A 21,636-nucleotide genomic window follows, 5' to 3' on the forward strand; every position below is an offset into this window, starting at 1 on the left:
AAGACCCACCTCTTCCGACAAGCCTACAGCCTGCAGTGATCCTGAAGTTACTGAACCGCCGCACAACCTGCCCAACCCTCTCCTAGCGTTTCATCACCCATCCCCTGCAGACTGTGAGCCCTCGCGGGCAGGGTCCTCCCTCCTTATGTACCCGTGTGCCTTATTTGGAATAAATGGCGCTATAAAAATGTATAATAATAATAAATCCAGCCAAGCTTTACCCCAGTGTGAGCAGGCCTCTAAACCATAGAATATGCAAGGGGCGTAACCAGCCCCCCTAAGGCCACGTTCACACATTCAGTATTTGGTCAGTGGTGGGTGAGAAATACAGAAGTGATGACATGTTTCTAGTATAGTTTCTTCCAGTTGCTCCACTCCTGATTTTGGCTTACAAATACTTGTAAAATTCTGACCAAATACTGAATGTGTGAACGTGACCTAAGACTGCAAGGTGGCCGGTAACCTAAGCAACGAGCTGTACATTATAAAATTAAAAATCCCTCTGCTCTTGGTAATAGGGGGGATTTTTAATGGGCGGCAGATTGCAACATTGCTTGTTTTTTTTTAAAGGCTTTGCATTTTTACTTGTTTAAGAACTTGAGACAACCCCTTGTTGCAGTAGTTGTCACCCTGCTCTCTCAGATATAAGGTCATTTTTGTTTGTTTTTCATCGTGCAATGTTTTTTTTTTTTACAGAAGTTGGGTAAGGGTTAATATATTCCCTTAGGTGGGTAACCCCATGTTCTTTGTGATGGTCAGTGCTAGTGTGCAGGAGAGGTTTGGTCAATAGATTCGTTGCTAGTGGAGCCTGGTAATGGATGGAGACGCGCTGCAGACACCTGCTGCGGAGTGGATACATCACTCGCCTTTCGGGGCTGGATACATAATTTAGCTGCAATTTACTGTTCAGATGCACTTGTGGTCTGAGCCGTTAATGCACAGTTCAGCTCTTAGTAGACCCCTGTGTAGACAGGTCACTCATCAGCATAGTTTTACATAGTTAGCAGGGTCTTGTCGGGAATCATCATGGGGCTGAGAATTAAGGAACATTAACTGGCAGCTGGAGAGAATTCTTGTCAATGATGCAGCCAGCAAAAGAGCGAGACTGCGACTCGGGCCTGACCAACAGAGCTAGGAGACCACAGGGCTACAGGGTCAAATATGGGGGTTTGCTGGAACAAGACCCCTTAATAAACTTAAGAGCATGATGTACCGTATATACTCGAGTATAAGCCGATCAGAGTATAAGCCGACCCCTTAATTTTGCCACAAAAAACTGGGAAAACTTAATGACTCGAGTATAAGCCTAGGGTGGAAAATGCAGCAGCTACCGGTGAATTTCAAAAATAAAAATAGACACCAATAAAAGTAAAATTAATTGAGACATCAGTAGGTGAAGTGTTTTTGAATATCCATATTGAATCAGGAGCCCCATATAATGCTCCATACAGTTCATGATGGGCCCCATAAGATGCTCCATACAAAATACGCCCCATATAATGCTCCATACAGTTTATGATGGGCTCCATAAGATGCTCCATATTAAAATGTGCCCCATATAATGCTCCACAAATGTGGATTATGGCCCCATAAGATGCTCCATACAGATATTTGCCCCCATATAATGCTGCACAAATGTGGATTATGGCCCCATAAGATGCTCCACACAGATATTTGCCCCCATATAATGCTGCACATGGCCCCATAAGATGCTCTATAGAGATATTTGCCCCATATAATGCTGCACAAATGTGGATTATGGCCACATAAGATGCCCCATACAGATATTTGCCCCATATAATGCTGCACATGACCCCATAAGATGCTCCATACATATATTTGCCCCATATAATGCTGCACAAATGTGGATTATGGCCCCATAAGATGCTCCGTACAGATATTTGCCCCATATAATGCTGCACATGGCCCCATAAGATGCTCCATACATATATTTGAGCCATATAATGCTGCACAAATGTGGATTATGGCCCCATAAGATGCTCCGTACAGATATTTGCCCCATATAATGCTGCACATGGCCCCATAAGATGCTCCATACAGACATTTGCCCCATATGCTGTTGCTGCGATTAAAAAATGACATACTCACCTCTTAGGCCCCCGACACTTGCTATACTTTCCCGTTCCACCGCTGACCGCCGTTGTCTTCCCCGTCCTGTGCACTGACGTTCAGGCAGAGGGCGGCGCGCACTAATCACGTCATGGCACCCTCTGACCTGAGCGTCAGTGCAGAGGACGCGGAAGACACACGTGCACCAACGGTGGAATGGGGAACAGGTGAATATAGCACACTGATTTATACTCACCTGATCCTGGCGCAGTCCCTGCGCGTCTGTTCCCCGGCATCGGCAGCTTCTTCCTGTAGTGAGCGGTCACATGGTACCGCACATTACAGTAATGAATATGTGGCTCCACCCCTATGGGAGTGGAGTCGGGTCCATATTCATTACTGTAATGAGCGGTACCATGTGACCGCTCACTACAGGAAGAAGCTGCCGGCTATGTGCATAAAGCGTCTTGTTTTCCCAGGTAAAGCTGCTTCTGGACAATCCCGGCAGTCATTTTCCAGAAGTGGCGTTGCTGCCCCGTTTTGACGTTGCTCTTGCAGAGGTTTGACGCCAGATTTTTTTTTTTTTACTCTATACCGGGAAGTAAAGAAAGTGGACGACATCCGAGCAGAAGCCACCCGAAGAATGAGCATGTCACTTTTTAACCAATCCACAGTTTCCGAACCCTGAATCTGTTGAAATAGGTGACATAAGTTGGAACATGCACACAGGAATGTCATCTTGATGTTGCTGTAAATTGTATTCATTTTATGGGGTGTTTTTGCAGTACGTTTTCAGGTAGAATCTGGGCGGAATCCACCTGGAAAAGATGCCATGTGCACATAGTGGTGTTTGTGTTTGGAGAGGATTTTGGAGCTTTTCCCCTGCAACAAACTCCATGTGAACATAACCAATTCTGCCTTATTACGCCAGGCGGATAGCTTGTCATGGCGCTTGCTATATTATATGTTTATTTCCGGCATCTGTATATTTCTATTTTCCTTGTACATGTGGCAGTCACAGCTATCTTCAATATCATGTTCAGGTTTGTATCATTGTATTTTGTTTTGATTCCACCCCGACAGGTGGTCCCTGACCGGACATTGAGCCCCGAAGCTCCTGAGTTATTGCGAGCGAGAAATGCAGAATGTGATTTAACCTATAAGCCTCTCATTACCTCTGTATCATGTAACCTGAGCTGCTCAGGGTGATATAAGGTCACTTTAATCAGCTGGTGCATATATAATCTAAAAGCGATAATGCATCCACCGGGCGACTATTTGGAGCAGAGGTGATGTAAACACGGAGTGTGTACTGTAAACATATCCATAATGTATCTATAATCATCCAGCTGTAAGGTGCAGGGCAGCCTCCTGGCATTGAGCGCTGCTGCATACTATCTGGGACTCGTCATTCACACCCTCTGTAGCCCACTCGAGATTTATTGCTCAGCTGCTCGGATGTTCTGTATGTTTTTCATTGTATTGCAGAATGACCCCCACGTCTGACGAGCCCCAGCTGTCCCCGGACGGTCTGATTGGACAGGAATCTCAAACAGGTGTCTTCATGTTGCTTCCCCATATACATTATTCGCCCTATGTCAGGTCATACGCTGGGGTCACACTGGTGTGCTGAGAATTTTACGTACAGCAGACGTTACACTAAGTCATATCCTGTTACACCTGTGGAGGGAATTAATATAGGGGATTTCCAGTATTACGTAAATTAATTATAGTTATCGTATCACTAAAGATTCTGCAATTTTCTAATATACTTTCATATGCAGGAACCCCGGCATTCACAGTCTGAGTATGGACCGTGATGTCAGGACTGGGCGCGGGTCTCCTGACCAAAACTCAACAGCCTCATAGTCCTATATGTCACGAGGAGATCCATGACCAATCTGGACGTAGTGGTCCGTACTCGGACCGTGAATCACGGATGTGTTAAACCAGACTGACATATCGAAAAGCATCCTGGACAAACAATTTCTGGCATAAAATCTGTTAATTCTGTTTGGACTCCAGCTAAGCGACTATCACATTTTTGAAAAGTGAATCCTGTCAATTTAGGGGAAAAAAATTGCTGCAAAGATCTGTGCAAAAAGTGTCGTTTGCAACTTTTTTTTTTTTTTCACCATAAGAGTAGACTAGAGGCATTTTCCTCCTTTGTGTTTCTATTTCTCACCAATCTGAAGATATCTGCTTGCTGTTCATAAGAGGTGATATTCCGCTTATTGCTCAAAGGGTGAGAAACAATCAATCACCATCTAAAACTTCTTACAGTTTGTTACAATTGTATCCAGTCGAGACAATCCTCTATCCGTTAAATGCCTAAGGGTACATTCCCACGTTCTGGATCTGCTGTGGTTTTGACGCTGCAGTATTTCCACACCATTTCTGCATCTGTTATGCAAATTAACGGTCACACATTTAGGTATATTTTTTTTACACATGCGGATTTTCCTTATTAATGCAAGTCTATTGGGAAAATCTGCATACTTACCCGCAAGAGAAATTCACATGTTGCGGATCTGAAAGACTTGCCGCATGTCAGTTTCCGCTGGTGATCCGCAGGTGCACGTAGGCGCACAGTGACATGGGATTTCTAGAAATCCCTTCCACTATGCTGCAACATCTGGCCGCTGCGGTTTTGACACTGAATATATACGCAGCGATAAAAAAAACTGCAGCATATCCTGAACGTGGGAACATACCCGAAGCAGAATTCTCTCTCCTGTCCTGATAGTTTGATACACTTTGCCAGCACCGATACGTTGTATCAGGCTGAAAACCAGAATGTTAGCTCACAGAGAATTGTCTAGACTAAATACAATTGACGCAAAATCTCAGATGTGAGAAATTTCCACCATCTGTATGTTCCCAAGATGTTACCATTAATAGATGGACACCAGAGACTTTAAAAACAGTACCATCATATGTCTTCCATTAATTTTGACTTTGTACTAACTATGCAGAATCACTGCTTACAGGAACAGCATGTTATTGTTGGAGATTTACAGAGCACAAAATATAATCTGCAAATCATCATTAGGAAGGATGATAACTGGAGCCGGCAGCGGGTGGTCATTGATGGTCGTTACCAAGTACAAGGCTCCTCATAGGGGATAATGGAAAACGCCTAGTCCTGAATTTTCATGAGAGGAACAGAGACAGTAACATGGTGCTCAAAAATTAGTAATAGCTGGACAAATTGTTTAATGCTTTCATATCTGCAAAGAAAAAGGTAATGTTTCTTCTCCATAGGGGACAGTATTATAGTAGTTACGGTATATTCTTCTACATAGGGGACAGTATTATAGTAGTTATATTCTTCTACATAGGGGACAGTATTATAGTAGTTATATTCTTCTACATAGGGGACAGTATTATAGTAGTTATATTCTTGTAGATATGGGCTGTATTATAGTAGTTACGGTATCTTATTCATAAGGGCAGTATTATAGTAGTTAAATTCTTGTACATAGGGAACAGTATTATAGTAGTTATATTCTTGTACATAGGAGCAGTATTATAGTAGTTATATTCTTGTACATAGGAGCAGTATTATAGTAGTTATATTCTTGTACATAGGGGCAGTATTATAGTAGTTATATTCTTGTACATAGCTGGCAGTATTATAGTAGTTGTATTCTTGCACATAGGAGGCAGTATTATAGTAGATATATTCTTGTACATAGGAGCAGTATTATAGTAGTTATATTCTTGTACATAGGGGCAGTATTATAGTAGTTATATTCTTGTACATAGGGGCAGTATTATAGTAGTTATATTCTTGTACATAGGGGCAGTATTATAGTAGTTATATTCTTGTACACAGGGGCAGTATTATAGTAGTTATATTCTTGTACACAGGGGCAGTATTATAGTAGATATATTCTTGTACATAGGAGCAGTATTATAGTAGTTATATTCTTGCACATAGGGGCAGTATTATAGTAGTTATATTCTTGCACATAGGGGCAGTATTATAGTAGTTATATAATGTCTATAATTCGTAAAGCACATCCCTAAATATTGGCATCACAACATGTGCTGTAACTTCATTTTTGTCCCTTATTTCTGTGTCATTGTGCCTAGCTCCTCCTGGGTGCATGGAGTCTGGTGACATTGCTGTATTACCAGAGAGAAAAATGTCCCAGCTCTTCGGGGTCTTCTCAGCAGTGACCCCTCGTATCTGTCCTTAGCTTGCCTGTCCTGTACAGCTATTTACATTATTTTATCTGTATTTCTTCCCGTTTTAATTTAACAATTTAGAGGCATTACACAAATCTATCAGTTTTTGGAGCGCTCGGACACGACTTGCAGCAGTGCTATTAAAAGCCAATATCGTGTAGTGCAGCAGTCGCTGTGATTTAATGAGTGACCCCGTGCAAACCCTTCACTGTAACCTCCCAGTGTTTCTGCTGCTAGAATGATTTTCTGCACTAAAGTCTTCTCACTTTCTCCATTTTCCTCTCCCAAACATTATAATTGGCACTTGTTTGGCAGCACGCACTTGGCGTTTATACATAAAGCAAATCTAAAACTCTGAGCATTCAAGATACTGGGAGCCAAACCTGGGAAAGCTGCTTGTCTGGAAGTGACAGATTTATTGGTAAAATGGTAATTCGATAGTTTAGCCCCTTCTGTAATGGAAAGTTTTAAAGGGGGTTTTGCAGGATTAATAATAAAATGGCTGCTTTTTCCTGTCGTGCACCACACCTGTCCTCTGGCTTTGTCTGGTATTTCTGATGCTTACATTTACATACTTGGCATAAACATCTCCCAACAGAGTGTCACAATTAAAAAAAAGTCAAAGACGGTCATATCACACATGTACGAAAGTGTCAAGAGAAGAGATGAGTAAGGACACACCTGTATATTTCCCCAATACTTTCGAGCCATTTCATTACACCCCCATGTTCCGTTCTTTTGCTGACTTGGTTTCTGAAAATGGAGAAGTTTTGTGAGATTGTGGTGTTTGCATAAACTGACACGGGAAAATGAAATTCAAATTGAACTGGGAATTTTAGGCTCGTTAATGTGCATAATTACTCCCTCGTCAGCTCGCGTTGCTGGCAAAATTTATTGAGTGTTTTCATTTTTTTTTGCTTTTTTTTTAAACTTGCAAATTTCTGATATTTCACTTTAACCACTTGAAGGATTGATGTCATTAAATGCAGCAATGATACTTTATATAGGACTTAAAATGGGGAGGGCAGATAATTTCTGCTTGGTTGTGGGAGATGACATCGATTACATAGTGTAGATTACAGTTTTGCGAGAGGCAGAATATTTTTTTTTTCTTAATGGGTTAAGTCACGACATTTCTCCTTCTTATATGCCTTGTTGTGCATGGAGTCAAATATGGCACACTACATTTTTCTGCTGAGCTCGGCATGATCTCTGCCGCCAAAAAATGCAAAACACTGTTCCTGTAGGACACTATGGGAGATCTGGTTTGTCATGTTTCCCTTCTAGCGGTAAGGAAGGAATAGTGTCGGACATGGGGGCCAAAAGCTCACCGGTAACCAACTCCGGGGCCCCACTTTTATATGCAAATGTGACATTATCCTCAATCACATATTTATACAACAACGATTATTAAATGAATAAGATGCCGGCTTCGTCTGTACGCAGTGATTCAAGTATATTATACCAAGCGATGCTCTTATAAGAGGATAGTGGCCCTCTCTCGCACAGGGGCCCACCGGAGGATTCCCCTGTGGGGCCAGTCCAAGCCTGAGGCAGGATATAGGGACTCGAAGACCAGGCAATACAACCTCCCTTGCCCTAATAAACAACCCCAACTACCGTAATTATTTTGCTCAGTATACAAAGTGATCCCCCCAAACAAGAACCCTGTTTCTTGGAAAGGTGCCTGGTGACATGTTGTTCTGCTGAGATGCTTCTACTGGGATCATTTTCACATCAATTTCCTCAGGCTTCTCCTAATCTTCTCCGGGACGTCTGGAACAACTGAAGGTGCAGATGTCTATTTTTTTGGCACTGGATATGGATCCTCTTACACCACTTTCACACAAAACCATGTGTACGACTTTTTCCTGAAAGGGAGAGGTCCACAACATGACCAGCAGAACAGTCGGTTGGTCCTGCGTGTTCGTCGGCCATATTGAGCACACACAACAGGACTGCATCCGCAGCGTAACACCCGATCATCAGGAGGAAGACGATGAGCCCCACTGATTTCTTGGGGGAGATGAAAGTCCTGATAACTATCGCTCCTGGCGCCAACTATAGTCACACTCCATTGTGTCTGCCCCCATGTCTCCGGCCAACCGCCCATGGTATATCGGCGATCTTCAGAGTTAAATACCAGCCTCTTTTCCTATGATTTACCCAGCGGTAAATGCCATACTGCAGCGACATTGCAGACTTGTGGGTTCACAGAAGTCTCATTATTAGGCCAGGACCAGGAAACCCTTCCCAATGAGCAGAGATCTGGCCTGGAATTGTGGAGGCCTTTGTAGGAAGCCGCAGCGCGGAGTTTTCTATTCACCCATAGCCACTTCCAGCTGTTGTTATTGAAATCCCCACATAATCTCTCGGGGTCAGAGGACAGTCATCCATGACTGCGGCTCTAAAAAGGTTATGCTGATTTCAGTTGTCAAATATTGCCCCCTTTTCTCCTTTTTTTCAATAACCACCATTCTGTCTTTTCAACAGGAAAGATTCAGCCAAGAATTGTATTACATGAATTTAGAGTCTTAAAAGTGTTCGCTCATTGTAGGAACACGACATGCTCTGGATGGGATAATTCATTCCTCTATTGCGGGAAGACAGGTTTTTTTTTTTTCTTCTTTCCTGAGATTACTTTGAATACATTTTGCACTGGACTTGGGTCGTCTTAGAAGTCACACAATAGACGTCTGCCTGACTGGTAGGAAACGCCGGGGTTTACTGGTACAGCCAAGACATGAAATATTATATGGCGGACATGTTATCAGTCACTCCAGAGTCATCCCATTATCAAGCCAATGACACCATAATATAAGTCACCATAATGTATAGCTACATATACTGAATAAATATGATGACTGAAGTTTCGTTTCCATTTTTCATCATTTGCATATTAACATGTCCATCCATCCTGAGATTTCCATCATTCCACTACCTTTCCTTCTTGGTGTTGCAATTTCAGTGTTGAGGAGTTTATATTATTACATTACGGATCCTGAGTTACATCCTGTATTATACTCCAGAGCTGCACTCACTATTCTGCTGGTGCAGTTACTGTGTGCATACATTACATTACTGATCCTGAGTTACATCCTGTATTATACCCCAGAGCTGCACTCACTATTCTGCTGGTGCAGTCACTGTGTACATACATTACATTAGTGATCCTGAGTTACATCCTGTATTATACCCCAGAGCTGCACTCACTATTCTGCTGGTGCAGTCACTGTGTACATACATTACTGATCCTGAGTTACATCCTGTATTATACTCCAGAGCTGCACTCACTATTCTGCTGGTGCAGTCGCTGTGTACATACATTACAGTACTGATCCTGAGTTATATCCTGTATTATACTCCAGAGCTGCACTCACTATTCTGCTGGTGCAGTCGCCGTGTACATACATTACATTACTGATCCTGAGTTACATCCTGTATTATACCCCAGAGCTGCACTCACTATTCTGCTGGTGAAGTCACTCTGTACATACATTACATTACTGATCCTGAGTTACATCCTGTATTATACTCCAGAGCTGCACTCACTATTCTGCTGGTACAGTCACTGTGTACATACATTACATTACTGATCCTGAGTTATATCCTGTATTATACTCCAGAGCTGCACTCACTATTCTGCTGGTGCAGTCACTGTGTACATACATTGCTGATCCTGAGTTACATCCTGTATTATACTCCAGAGCTGCACTCACTATTCTGCTGGTGCAGTCACTGTGTACATACATTACATTACTGATCCTGAGTTACATCCTGTATTATACTCCAGAGCTGCACTCACTATTCTGCTGGTGCAGTCACTGTGTACATACATTACATTACTGATCCTGAGTTACATCCTGTATTATACTCCAGAGCTGCACTCACTATTCTGCTGGTGCAGTCACTGTGTACATACATTACATTACTGATCCTGAGTTACATCCTGTATTATACCCCAGAGCTGCACTCACTATTCTGCTGGAGCAGTCACTGTGTACATACATAACATTACTGATCCTGAGTTACATCCTGTATTATACTCCAGAGCTGCACTCACTATTCTGCTGGTGCAGTCACTGTGTACATACATAACATTACTGATCCTGAGTTACATCCTGTATTATACTCCAGAGCTGCACTCACTATTCTGCTGGTGCAGTCGCTGTGTACATACATTACATTACTAATCCTGAGTTACATCCTGTATTATACTCCAGAGCTGCACTCACTATTCTGCTGGTGCAGTCGCTGTGTACATACATTACATTACTGATCCTGAGTTACATCCTGTATTATACTCCAGAGCTGCACTCACTATTCTGCTGGTGCAGTCACTGTGTACATACATTACATTACTGATCCTGAGTTACATCCTGTATTATACTCCAGAGCTGCACTCACTATTCTGCTGGTGCAGTCACTGTGTACATACATTACATTACTGATCCTGAGTTACATCCTGTATTATACTCCAGAGCTGCACTCACTATTCTGCTGGTTCAGTCACTGTGTACATACATTACATTACTGATCCTGAGTTACATCCTGTATTATACTCCAGAGCTGCACTCACTATTCTGCTGGTGCAGTCACTGTGTACATACATTACATTACTGATCCTGAGTTACATCCTGTATTATACTCCAGAGCTGCACTCACTATTTTGCTGGTGCAGTCACTGTGTACATACATTACATTACTGATCCTGAGTTACATCCTGTATTATTCCCCATAGCTGCACTCACTATTCTGCTGGTGAAGTCACTGTGTACATACATTACATTACTGATCCTGAGTTACATCCTGTATTATACCCCAGAGCTGCACTCACTATTCTGCTGGAGCAGTCACTGTGTACATACATAACACTACTGATCCTGAGTTACATCCTGTGTTATACTCCAGAGCTGCACTCACTATTCTGCTGGTGCAGTCACTGTGTACATACATTACATTACTGATCCTGAGTTACATCCTGTATTATACTCCAGAGCTGCACTCACTATTCTGCTGGTGCAGTCACTGTGTACATACATTACATTACTGATCCTGAGTTACATCCTGTATTATACTCCAGAGCTGCACTCACTATTCTGCTGGTGTAGTCACTGTGTACATACATTACATTACTGATCCTGAGTTACATCCTGTATTATACCCCAGAGCTGCACTCACTATTCTGCTGGTGTAGTCACTGTGTACATACATTACATTACTGATCCTGAGTTACATCCTGTATTATACTCCAGAGCTGCACTCACTATTCTGCTGGTGCAGTCACTGTGTACATACATTACATTACTGATCCTGAGTTACATCCTGTATTATACTCCAGAGCTGCACTCACTATTCTGCTGGTGAAGTCACTGTGTACATACATTACATTACTGATCCTGAGTTACATCCTGTATTATACTCCAGAGCTGCACTCACTATTCTGCTGGTGCAGTCACTGTGTACATACATTACATTACTGATCCTGAGTTACATCCTGTATTATACTCCAGAGCTGCACTCACTATTCTGCTGGTACAGTCACTGTGTACATACATTACATTACTGATCCTGAGTTATATCCTGTATTATACTCCAGAGCTGCAGTCACTATTCTGCTGGTGCAGTCACTGTGTACATACATTACATTACTGATCCTGAGTTACATCCTGTATTATACTCCAGAGCTGCACTCACTATTCTGCTGGTGTAGTCACTGTGTACATACATTACATTACTGATCCTGAGTTACATCCTGTATTATACTCCAGAGCTGCACTCACTATTCTGCTGGTGCAGTCACTGTGTACATACATTACATTACTGATCCTGAGTTACATCCTGTATTATACTCCAGAGCTGCACTCACTATTCTGCTGGTGCAGTCACTGTGTACATACAGTACTGATCCTGAGTTATATCCTGTACTATACTCCAGAGCTGCACTCGCTATTCTGCTGGTGCAGTCACTGTGTACATACATTACTGATCCTGAGTTACATACTGTATTATACTCCAGAGCTGCACTCACTATTCTGCTGGTGCAGTCGCTGTGTACATACATTACAGTACTGATCCTGAGTTATATCCTGTATTATACTCCAGAGCTGCACTCACTATGCTGCTGGTGCAGTCGCCGTGTACATACATTACATTACTGATCCTGAGTTACATCCTGTATTATACCCCAGAGCTGCACTCACTATTCTACTGGTGAAGTCACTGTTTACATACATTACATTACTGATCCTGAGTTACATCCTGTATTATACCCCAGAGCTGCACTCACTATTCTGCTGGTGAAGTCACTCTGTACATACATTACATTACTGATCCTGAGTTACATCCTGTATTATACTCCAGAGCTGCACTCACTATTCTGCTGGTACAGTCACTGTGTACATACATTACATTACTGATCCTGAGTTATATCCTGTATTATACTCCAGAGCTGCACTCACTATTCTGCTGGTGCAGTCACTGTTTACATACATTACATTACTGATCCTGAGTTACATCCTGTATTATACCCCAGAGCTGCACTCACTATTCTGCTGGTGAAGTCACTCTGTACATACATTACATTACTGATCCTGAGTTACATCCTGTATTATACTCCAGAGCTGCACTCACTATTCTGCTGGTACAGTCACTGTGTACATACATTACATTACTGATCCTGAGTTATATCCTGTATTATACTCCAGAGCTGCACTCACTATTCTGCTGGTGCAGTCACTGTGTACATACATTACATTACTGATCCTGAGTTACATCCTGTATTATACTCCAGAGCTGCACTCACTATTCTGCTGGTTCAGTCACTGTGTACATACATTACATTACTGATCCTGAGTTACATCCTGTATTATACTCCAGAGCTGCACTCACTATTCTGCTGGTGCAGTCACTGTGTACATACATTACATTACTGATCCTGAGTTACATCCTGTATTATACTCCAGAGCTGCACTCACTATTTTGCTGGTGCAGTCACTGTGTACATACATTACATTACTGATCCTGAGTTACATCCTGTATTATTCCCCATAGCTGCACTCACTATTCTGCTGGTGAAGTCACTGTGTACATACATTACATTACTGATCCTGAGTTACATCCTGTATTATACCCCAGAGCTGCACTCACTATTCTGCTGGAGCAGTCACTGTGTACATACATAACACTACTGATCCTGAGTTACATCCTGTGTTATACTCCAGAGCTGCACTCACTATTCTGCTGGTGCAGTCACTGTGTACATACATTACATTACTGATCCTGAGTTACATCCTGTATTATACTCCAGAGCTGCACTCACTATTCTGCTGGTGCAGTCACTGTGTACATACATTACATAAGGCTACGTTCAGACTAGCGTTGCGCGCCGCTGCGTCGGCGACACAACGCACACAAAAACGCGGCAAAACGCACGCAAAACGCTGTGTTTTGCGACGCGTGCGTCGTTTTTTGCCGAAAATCGGACGCAAAAAAACATGCAACTTGTTGCGTTTTCTTGGTCCGACGCTAGCGGCAAAAAAGACGCAAGTGTTGCAAAACGCAACACACAAAAACGCATGCGTCCCCCATGTTAAACATAGGGGCGCATGACGCGTGCGTCGCCGCTTCGTCACCCGACGCTAAGGCGACGCACACTAGCAGAACGCTAGTGTGAACGTAGCCTTACTGATCCTGAGTTACATCCTGTATTATACTCCAGAGCTGCACTCACTATTCTGCTGGTGCAGTCGCTGTGTACATACATTACATTACTGATCCTTATTTATCTCGGTTGTGCCTGGTTCAGTTGCTGTCAGCTGCCGTTTCATTCTGGCACTTTTCTGTGACGTTGGGTTCCATAGTCGGGTGTATGTAAATATTTGGGATCCCCTATGCTGCAGCGTTTGTACCTGCGATCTTCGCTGACTGTTTCCAGCTGTTGCAGTGAGATTTCCCTTATGTAACCTCAGACCTTAGACTGGGAGACGGGATTTTGCGATTTAGTTTGGTTGGAACGTGATTCCGGATAATCCCAATCAGATGTTACTTAATAGAAGGGCTTTAAATCTATCAAGGATCTCGGTGCTGACTCCTGGAGGGGGGGTACATCGTCCCTGGTCTGCTCATGTGTTACCAGTCACACGGGGTTATCCGGGGTAACGCGTTATTAAGTTTCTATCTGTTCCACATTTCCTGTTAAGTTGCCGGAGCATTATGGAGCCATCCAGGTGCCGATCTTTTATCCCTTTTCGCATCTTCTGAAAACGCAAACCGCACAATAACTCAGCCGAGCGCTCTGTTTATGGTGTTTATCGCTTGTGTCCATTTATAAAAATCAATAAAGTTATGCTCGATCTTTCAAGTGCTGGAAGATAATAGGCGGCGGATTGAAATATTAATTGCTGCGTTTGTGTTTCTGTTTTGCAGGACATTTGGGCTTCCAAGACAGCTTTGTGACTTCAGGTGTTTTCAGTGTTACAGAACTTGTCAGAGTGTCGCAAAGTAAGTAGCAATCTCCGCACATTGGTCTTTTTCCTTTTTTTTGCTCACAAAGTACAATTTTTGGGGGATGCATCCATTTGGGTTTTTGATATGCAGCAGATCCTTGCAGGTTTTCTGCAGCGTACATCGAATTGAGCTGCGGATTTCTCATCCCCACAGCATAACAACTTGTCTTGCGGATTTCTACCGTAAATGCAATGCAAATGGTGAGACTTGCAGATAGAATCCGCACCATTTGGTGAAATTCCGCAGTATGGACGTTTCCGTACGGATTCATCGTATTATCATTTCCATGATGCACTTTTTTATTCCTGGCCAACGAGTCGGTAGCAATAAGGAAGATCTACTGATCTGTTTTGCACTTAGACCTTGGGGCTCATAATGTCGCATTAAGTTTTAGGCCTAGTTTACATGGGTAAGATGCATGGCAGTGTGAAAACGTCAAATTGTGCCAAAATTTTATGCACAAAAAAGCCCAACGTAAGTAATAGGTAGATGGGCAAATATTCCAAAGACGCACCAAGTTTATCATCCGTCATGCGCCATTGTATTAAATTTAGTGCATTTCCGAATGTCTAACTTTGCACTATGTGATAGTGTGCAGGATTAGTGTGATGTGTGGCCCAACTCTTTACTTACAGTGAATATTGCACTTTATTATGTAGATTTATCCTAATATAACATCTGCAAGAAGCAGAGCTTTTGGGTGTACTTTTTCTATACAGTAGTAATTGCCGAGGCTCAGGGCAACACAGGGGGCAGAGGAAGTGGCTGCAGTGTCAGACTACACTTTTTGTAGTCTGTAACCATGGAGCCGCACAGGTCCGCATAGGAGTTTTATACAGTAAACTGTAGGACTTTTTTTTATCCAGGCATACCAAATGAATCTGGAATGTGCAGTCACCGTGCACACTTTGCATCTCATATTCTGTCTGATTATCGTACTATATATGTGCCGTCCCTCTGCCCCGTAGACACAGGAGTTTGGGTCTGACCTTTCAGAGGATGCTGATGTCGGCCGTGTGAATGGCACCGCTCAGCACGATCTTTACCAGCCTGTCAATATTCACTAAGCACAATGAATTAGCAGGAGTAGGAGCTCTCACCATCCTGGTCGATTGATTAGAGGAGCGATCATTGCTTTCTGCCTGAGTGTCGGATGAGAGACAAGTGCGGAAGCCGAGTTGTTATGTCACTGAGCGCCAGAGCAAACCTCCTGAATGTTCCTTACAAGATGTGTAAGGCTGGGTTCACATTGAGTTAATGGCAATGCGCTGATAGGATCTGTTCCATAGTGGCACTAACGCTATGTAATGGATGTGTTAGCGCACCCATTAACTGCCATTATGTAGCGCATCGCCAACGCATGTCATAATCGGCATGCGTTAGCGATGTGCCGGACCCTCGGACGCAGTCTGCAGCCTTTTTGGGTCTGTCACCGCTAGCACAGATTGCGCTAGCGCAGATGCTCTATCGCATAAACACGATTTTTTTCGGCACTTGCGATAACGCAGTCCGCTTAACCTATGCGTTGAACGGACTGCACTAACGCAATGTGAACCTAGCCTAAAGCATCGGGAAGAAAGTGTGGGGCAAGGGATTAGGGATGAATTGGAAGGAAGAATATTTCTCCCAAAATATCTGTAAACTTGGTCAAATTAATAAAAACTATCCAGTCTTCAGTTGCAAAATTGCAGCAGGTCATAACGCGTTGTCATGATATATATATATATATTTTTTTTTAAAGAATGTGTAAATTTACCATATTTCATATCCCTATACAACCATCAACTTCGTCGCATAACTAAAATAATTCGTTGTGATTTTCTGGTTGTTACAAAACTACAACTCCCAGAAAGCCCTGACTGCTTCAGTTGTTGCAGATTTGCCCTAATAGGAACAATAGAAACAATGCAGCTGGCTGTAGTTATAACTGATAACCCCCATCGAGCTCCATGGCACATTTGGAGCTGTTGATATGCACCAACTGGACCGTCAGCCCTTATATTAGCTTTATATAAAAAAAAGAGACTGTTTATAATGTTATTGTAGAAAGTCACCTAAAATTATTGCCATGAACGCCATAGGTATCACTCAGTATCTCCTATCCGTGTAGGAGACCGAGAAATGGCGGAACAAAACATTAGAAGAATTCCGAGGACAATTCCAGGTCACTTTCCCTTTAAATTGCTCTTTTGCAGGAACCACTTGTCTTATTTGTGTTGTTTTGATACATTGTATTTGTTTATGTTGCCACAAGTTGGAGCATTTAAAGAGACAGTAATTATTTTAAAGGATATCTCAGCGTGAATACCGGTGTTTGTTTGTTTCTTTATTAACAATTCTTAGGATTCATTTTCCCTCCATCCCCATCAGCTGTATACTCCATGTGTGCACAGTGCTATGGATACAGCGCCACGAAGCAGTAATGTATATACTGTGCCAGGAAGAAGTAATGTATAGACTGCGCTGTGACCTCTGCAGATGTCGTATAAAGTCAATTTGTATAATTGCTTGGAAATTTACAGCGTGAGCTGGGGAGGAGAGAGGCAGATAGGACGCAGCGTCTGACCTCATACCTGGTATAAATACTGGGTCCCAAAACTAATCTCCGCTCTTTAGATCCATCCATAAAGCAGAAGTCTCTAAAAGGGTAATAGATTGCAATGTGCGGATTAGGTCCATGTGACCTGCATACTAAGAAAGCCAGTGACTGTTACAAAATGTGGAGTATGCCCAATACCCAAGCCACCACCACTTACATTGGGGAACCTGGAGAAAGAGGTAGATTTTCCACACAGCTGTCCAGGTAAAATCAAATAGCTTTTATTGAAAAAAAAGTTAAGACATGGTTAAAAAAAAGAAGAAACCTCATGGCCTGACACGTTTCTGGTATACTGGGACGCCCTCAGTCCCAGAATGGGACTGGTCCAGCACTGTGAATACTGGCTGTTCTAGAAGAGGCTGTTACTGAACACTATGCCCAGAATTCTTCCCATGTCAATTCTTTTCGAGAACTGGGTTCAAATCGGGTTGGACCCAAATTTCTGCCAAACGAAAAATGAGCTACCCCTGACCTACAGGAACTGGAACGGTGACCATGTACTGTCCTAGTACAACAAGTTCCCAGCATGGACTGTCACTGACCACTAAGGTCTAAAACCATGCATTTCCAAACCATTGGCGTTGGAACACAACAAGTCCCATCATTGAGGAGCTTAAAACGGTTTCCAAAACAATACTGGTGAAGGACTATTACTTCCAGCATTCATGGACAAGGTCACGCTGGCACTGTTATCCCAAATCTAAAGTCTAATTTCTTCAATGGAGTCTCATCTATAACACTGTATGCACACACTTTCCAGTCGCTTGGGAAAGAGGTATAAGAGCTGGACCTAAAATTACCCAAAATGTTACATGATTTTCAGTAGTATATGGCAAGTTAACAAGACAGAAGAAGAATCGACATTTTCGAAATGTGGCGCTGGAAAAAGATCTCATCAATACCATGGATGGCAAGAAGCTATAAATCACGTTTGGAACAAATCAAGACAGACATGTCACTTGATGCCGGGATCACGAAGCTACGACTTACCTACTTTGCATGCATCATACGAAGAGAGAGATCACTGGAGAAGGATAACATGGTCAAGTCGAAGAGGAAGACCAGCAACCTGATGGCTTCATACTATCAAGAGAACGTCGGAGAAGACTCTGGTGGACCGTTCTAGGCTTTCACAAGATCCATCTTCCTTCCTTCATATGTTCATCCATCAAGTTGCCATGGCTCAAGATCATGCCAAAGGACATTAGGAAAAAATGCGAAGTTACTACATTTTAACAAATGAGCAAGGAGGTTTATCAGCTTTTTTGTGCATTTTTCCTTTGAAGTCCATGAAGAAAAAAACCTACATATTTAAAGCATGACACAATTACAAAACAAAATCCAATATGTCCTTCAAAGGCAAGAACTCTGGTGACACCTATTCTGCGCACCTTTGTGTTATCCTAAATGGTTATTTCCCAGATCATACACAGAAGATGGTGGCCTAGTCAGGACACCAGAACATGGTGGATCCGTAGCAGACAGTGAGGTCCTGGATAGATCGTATTGAACTGGTGGTCTCCAACCTGCGATTTGCCAACTGTTCTAGAATGATAACTCTCAGCATGACTTAAACTTTGCAACATCTAGAAGAACCACAGGTTGGATACCTTTTGCTGTAGAATCCAGCCATGGATTGGTGGTCAACACTTGGGTCCTGGGTTTGAATCCAGTAGCAGGCTGTACAACTTTTTGCTTGGGTGACAGGTGCACTTTAAATACTCGACCCAGGTGTAGGATTGTCTTTGAACTACGTACCAGGAATTAACCCCTTCCCCACCACAGTCATTGCCAAGTGTAGATAAGATAACGCAGCTCTGCTGCAGATAATACATTAAACCCATCAGAACTTTGAGTCTGATGTTGAGAAAGAATTTGCGGTCAAGTCAGGACAAGCTCAGTCAGGAGAGCAGTTGGTTCTTATTTAGACGTTTTTTTTCTTGCTACATTTCAGTAATGAGTCAGCTATGTCTCAGATATGATTCAGATGTGCTACAAAGGTCTGAAATGTGTGACGCCCCTTCATCGTACCCGGCCACCCACAACTCTAGTAAGGTGCATGCCGTATTCCACGTGTCCTGCTCTGTTCTGTTATCCTGTCCTTTACCTTACCAGTTCTTATTTGTGGTTAGCGGACTCATTTATAAGCCATTTATATGGTATTTTATCACTTTTTTTCATAGAGGACATTAGGCAGGGAGCAATAATACAGCGACACCTAGCGGCCAAATCAAAATAAATATTTATTATTATATTGTAACTGATTCATCATTTGCTTTTTTTTTTAACTCCTTTTTTCGTCATGTCTTTCTTTTTGCCCTTGTACATTTTATTCCAAATTCATCCAAATGGGCACATAATATCTAATGAATCCGTGTAAGTTAAAAGATGCTTATTGTTTTGGCTCTTCTGCTTTTATGTGCCTTTTTATATTAAAAAGTTGCACACTTCCACTAATAAGCTTTAGGTCATGTTCACGCATTAGTATTTGGTTAGTATTTTACATCAGTATTTGTAAGACAAGACCAGGAGTCGATGATTAGTGGAAAATTATTATTATTAGTATTATTATTATTAGTATAATAGAAGCACGTCACCACTTCTGCATTTATCACCTACTCCTGATTGTGGCTTACAAATACGGATGTAAAATACTGACCAAATGCTGAATATGTGAACAATGTGGCTTTAAAATGTTGCACATTAGTTTTCAACTCGGCAGGGAAAAAAGACACTTTTTGTGCTCCACTAGGGCACTGTCAGTACAATCGCACAAACATTTGTGGATAGCAAAACCACGCTCATAATGCAAAAAAAAAAAAAAAAAAGGCAAAACCGAGTAAAGTTACAGTAAAAAAAAGTCGCTACTAGAACCATTTTCACTCCAGAAAAAAAGATACAAAATCATTGATTAATAGGCCCTTTTGTATTTTAATCCCTGGACATTTTCAAGACCTCTGCTTAGGCTACTTTCACACTAGCGTCGGCCCGACGTACCGACGCATACTGTGCAAGTGCCGCACAACCGGGGCAGCGGATGCATTTTTCCAGCGCATCCGCTGCCCCATTGTGAGTTGCGGGAAGGTGGGGGGGGGGCAAAGCGTCGCAATGCGTCGCTAATGTTAGTCAATGGAGAAAAAAACGCATCCTGCAAGCAATTTTGAAGGATGCGTTTTTTCTCCTAGACGACGCATTGTGTGAAAGTAGCCTTACTGACAGTAAACTGGGAAATTAAATTCATCTTTTATATTCAGATGCTGCAAACCTGCAACAAACTTTCTGCTTCTCACAGCTGAAGGTTTGTTACATTAGTGTCCATTCTAAACAGTTCAGTTGTTGCAATCTATATTTTTGTCTTGATAGATTTGTTACAATGTATATAATCTATATATAAAAGGTCTGATCTTGTAGGATTTAATCAGATCAGGTCATAGCGGGGAGGGATTCAGGTATATGTGGGCCCTTGGGAGACACAATGGGCCCTCTCTATAGCTCATCTTTGTCCTCACAAGCATAAAACACGGTTACCTAAATCACTATGGATGCACCGTGCACATTGCACCCTAGCATCTGCCTGTATTTTTGTAGAGACGCAACATCTCGCTAAGTCCGGCGTGAGAAATGTCTCCCTCGCTACATTGTGAGCTCCGCTCTGCTTCTCGAAAGCGAGAGCTATTTGTGCCGGGATATTAGAGGGAAGAAAAAGATTATAATAAAAAATAGCCTGCAGCCCGAGAATGAGCAGTCGCAGTGACCTTGCCTTTTGTATGCCATTACACAATTCAATGGCAGTCCACTCAAACCGTGCTCTCGATCAATATCCTATTAAAGCTGCACAAAAAGTCTCCATAAACTTAGTGGTTTAGCCATGTTTATAAATGGAACTCGGCATAATGAGGTGGTCAATAGAAAGCGGCACTAGTAATTCTGAAGTGAGAGCCACGCGTTTCATATCCATTGTATGAAGTGAGGAGAGCAAAATCAGAAGTACGGTATCTATTTATCTATATATCTATTATCTATCTCAAGCATATCATGGAGGTGGGATTTATTAAGACTGGCATTTTATACTCCAGTCTACAAATCTATTGTTTTTCACCTCGTTGGACAGTTTTCCATTTTTTTTTAGTCAAAGTGGTCTCGGATTGAGATTCTTTTTAGCGAGATTCATCAATTTTCTTTATTTATTTATTTTACTCATATAGCGCTATCATATTCCACAGCACTTTACAGACATTATCATCACTGTGCCCATTGGGGCTCAC

General features: G+C 42.3%; 1 protein-coding gene across 29 annotated transcripts in view; it reads left to right on the forward strand.

The window, feature by feature from the left end:
- The window catches only part of NFIA (nuclear factor I A), a 500,144-nt gene that overhangs the window by 359,238 nt on the left and 119,270 nt on the right, over window positions 1-21,636 (forward strand). For all 29 annotated transcript variants that reach the window (XM_069738134.1, XM_069738144.1, XM_069738151.1 and 26 more), the window contains one exon: window positions 14,692-14,766. In XM_069738134.1, the coding sequence (XP_069594235.1) occupies window positions 14,692-14,766 (75 nt within the window). The remainder of the gene's footprint in view (window positions 1-14,691; window positions 14,767-21,636) is intronic.

This window comes from Ranitomeya imitator, chromosome 8 (genome assembly GCF_032444005.1).
Source record: "Ranitomeya imitator isolate aRanImi1 chromosome 8, aRanImi1.pri, whole genome shotgun sequence".
In the NCBI taxonomy this organism is placed as follows: Eukaryota; Metazoa; Chordata; class Amphibia; order Anura; family Dendrobatidae; genus Ranitomeya; species Ranitomeya imitator.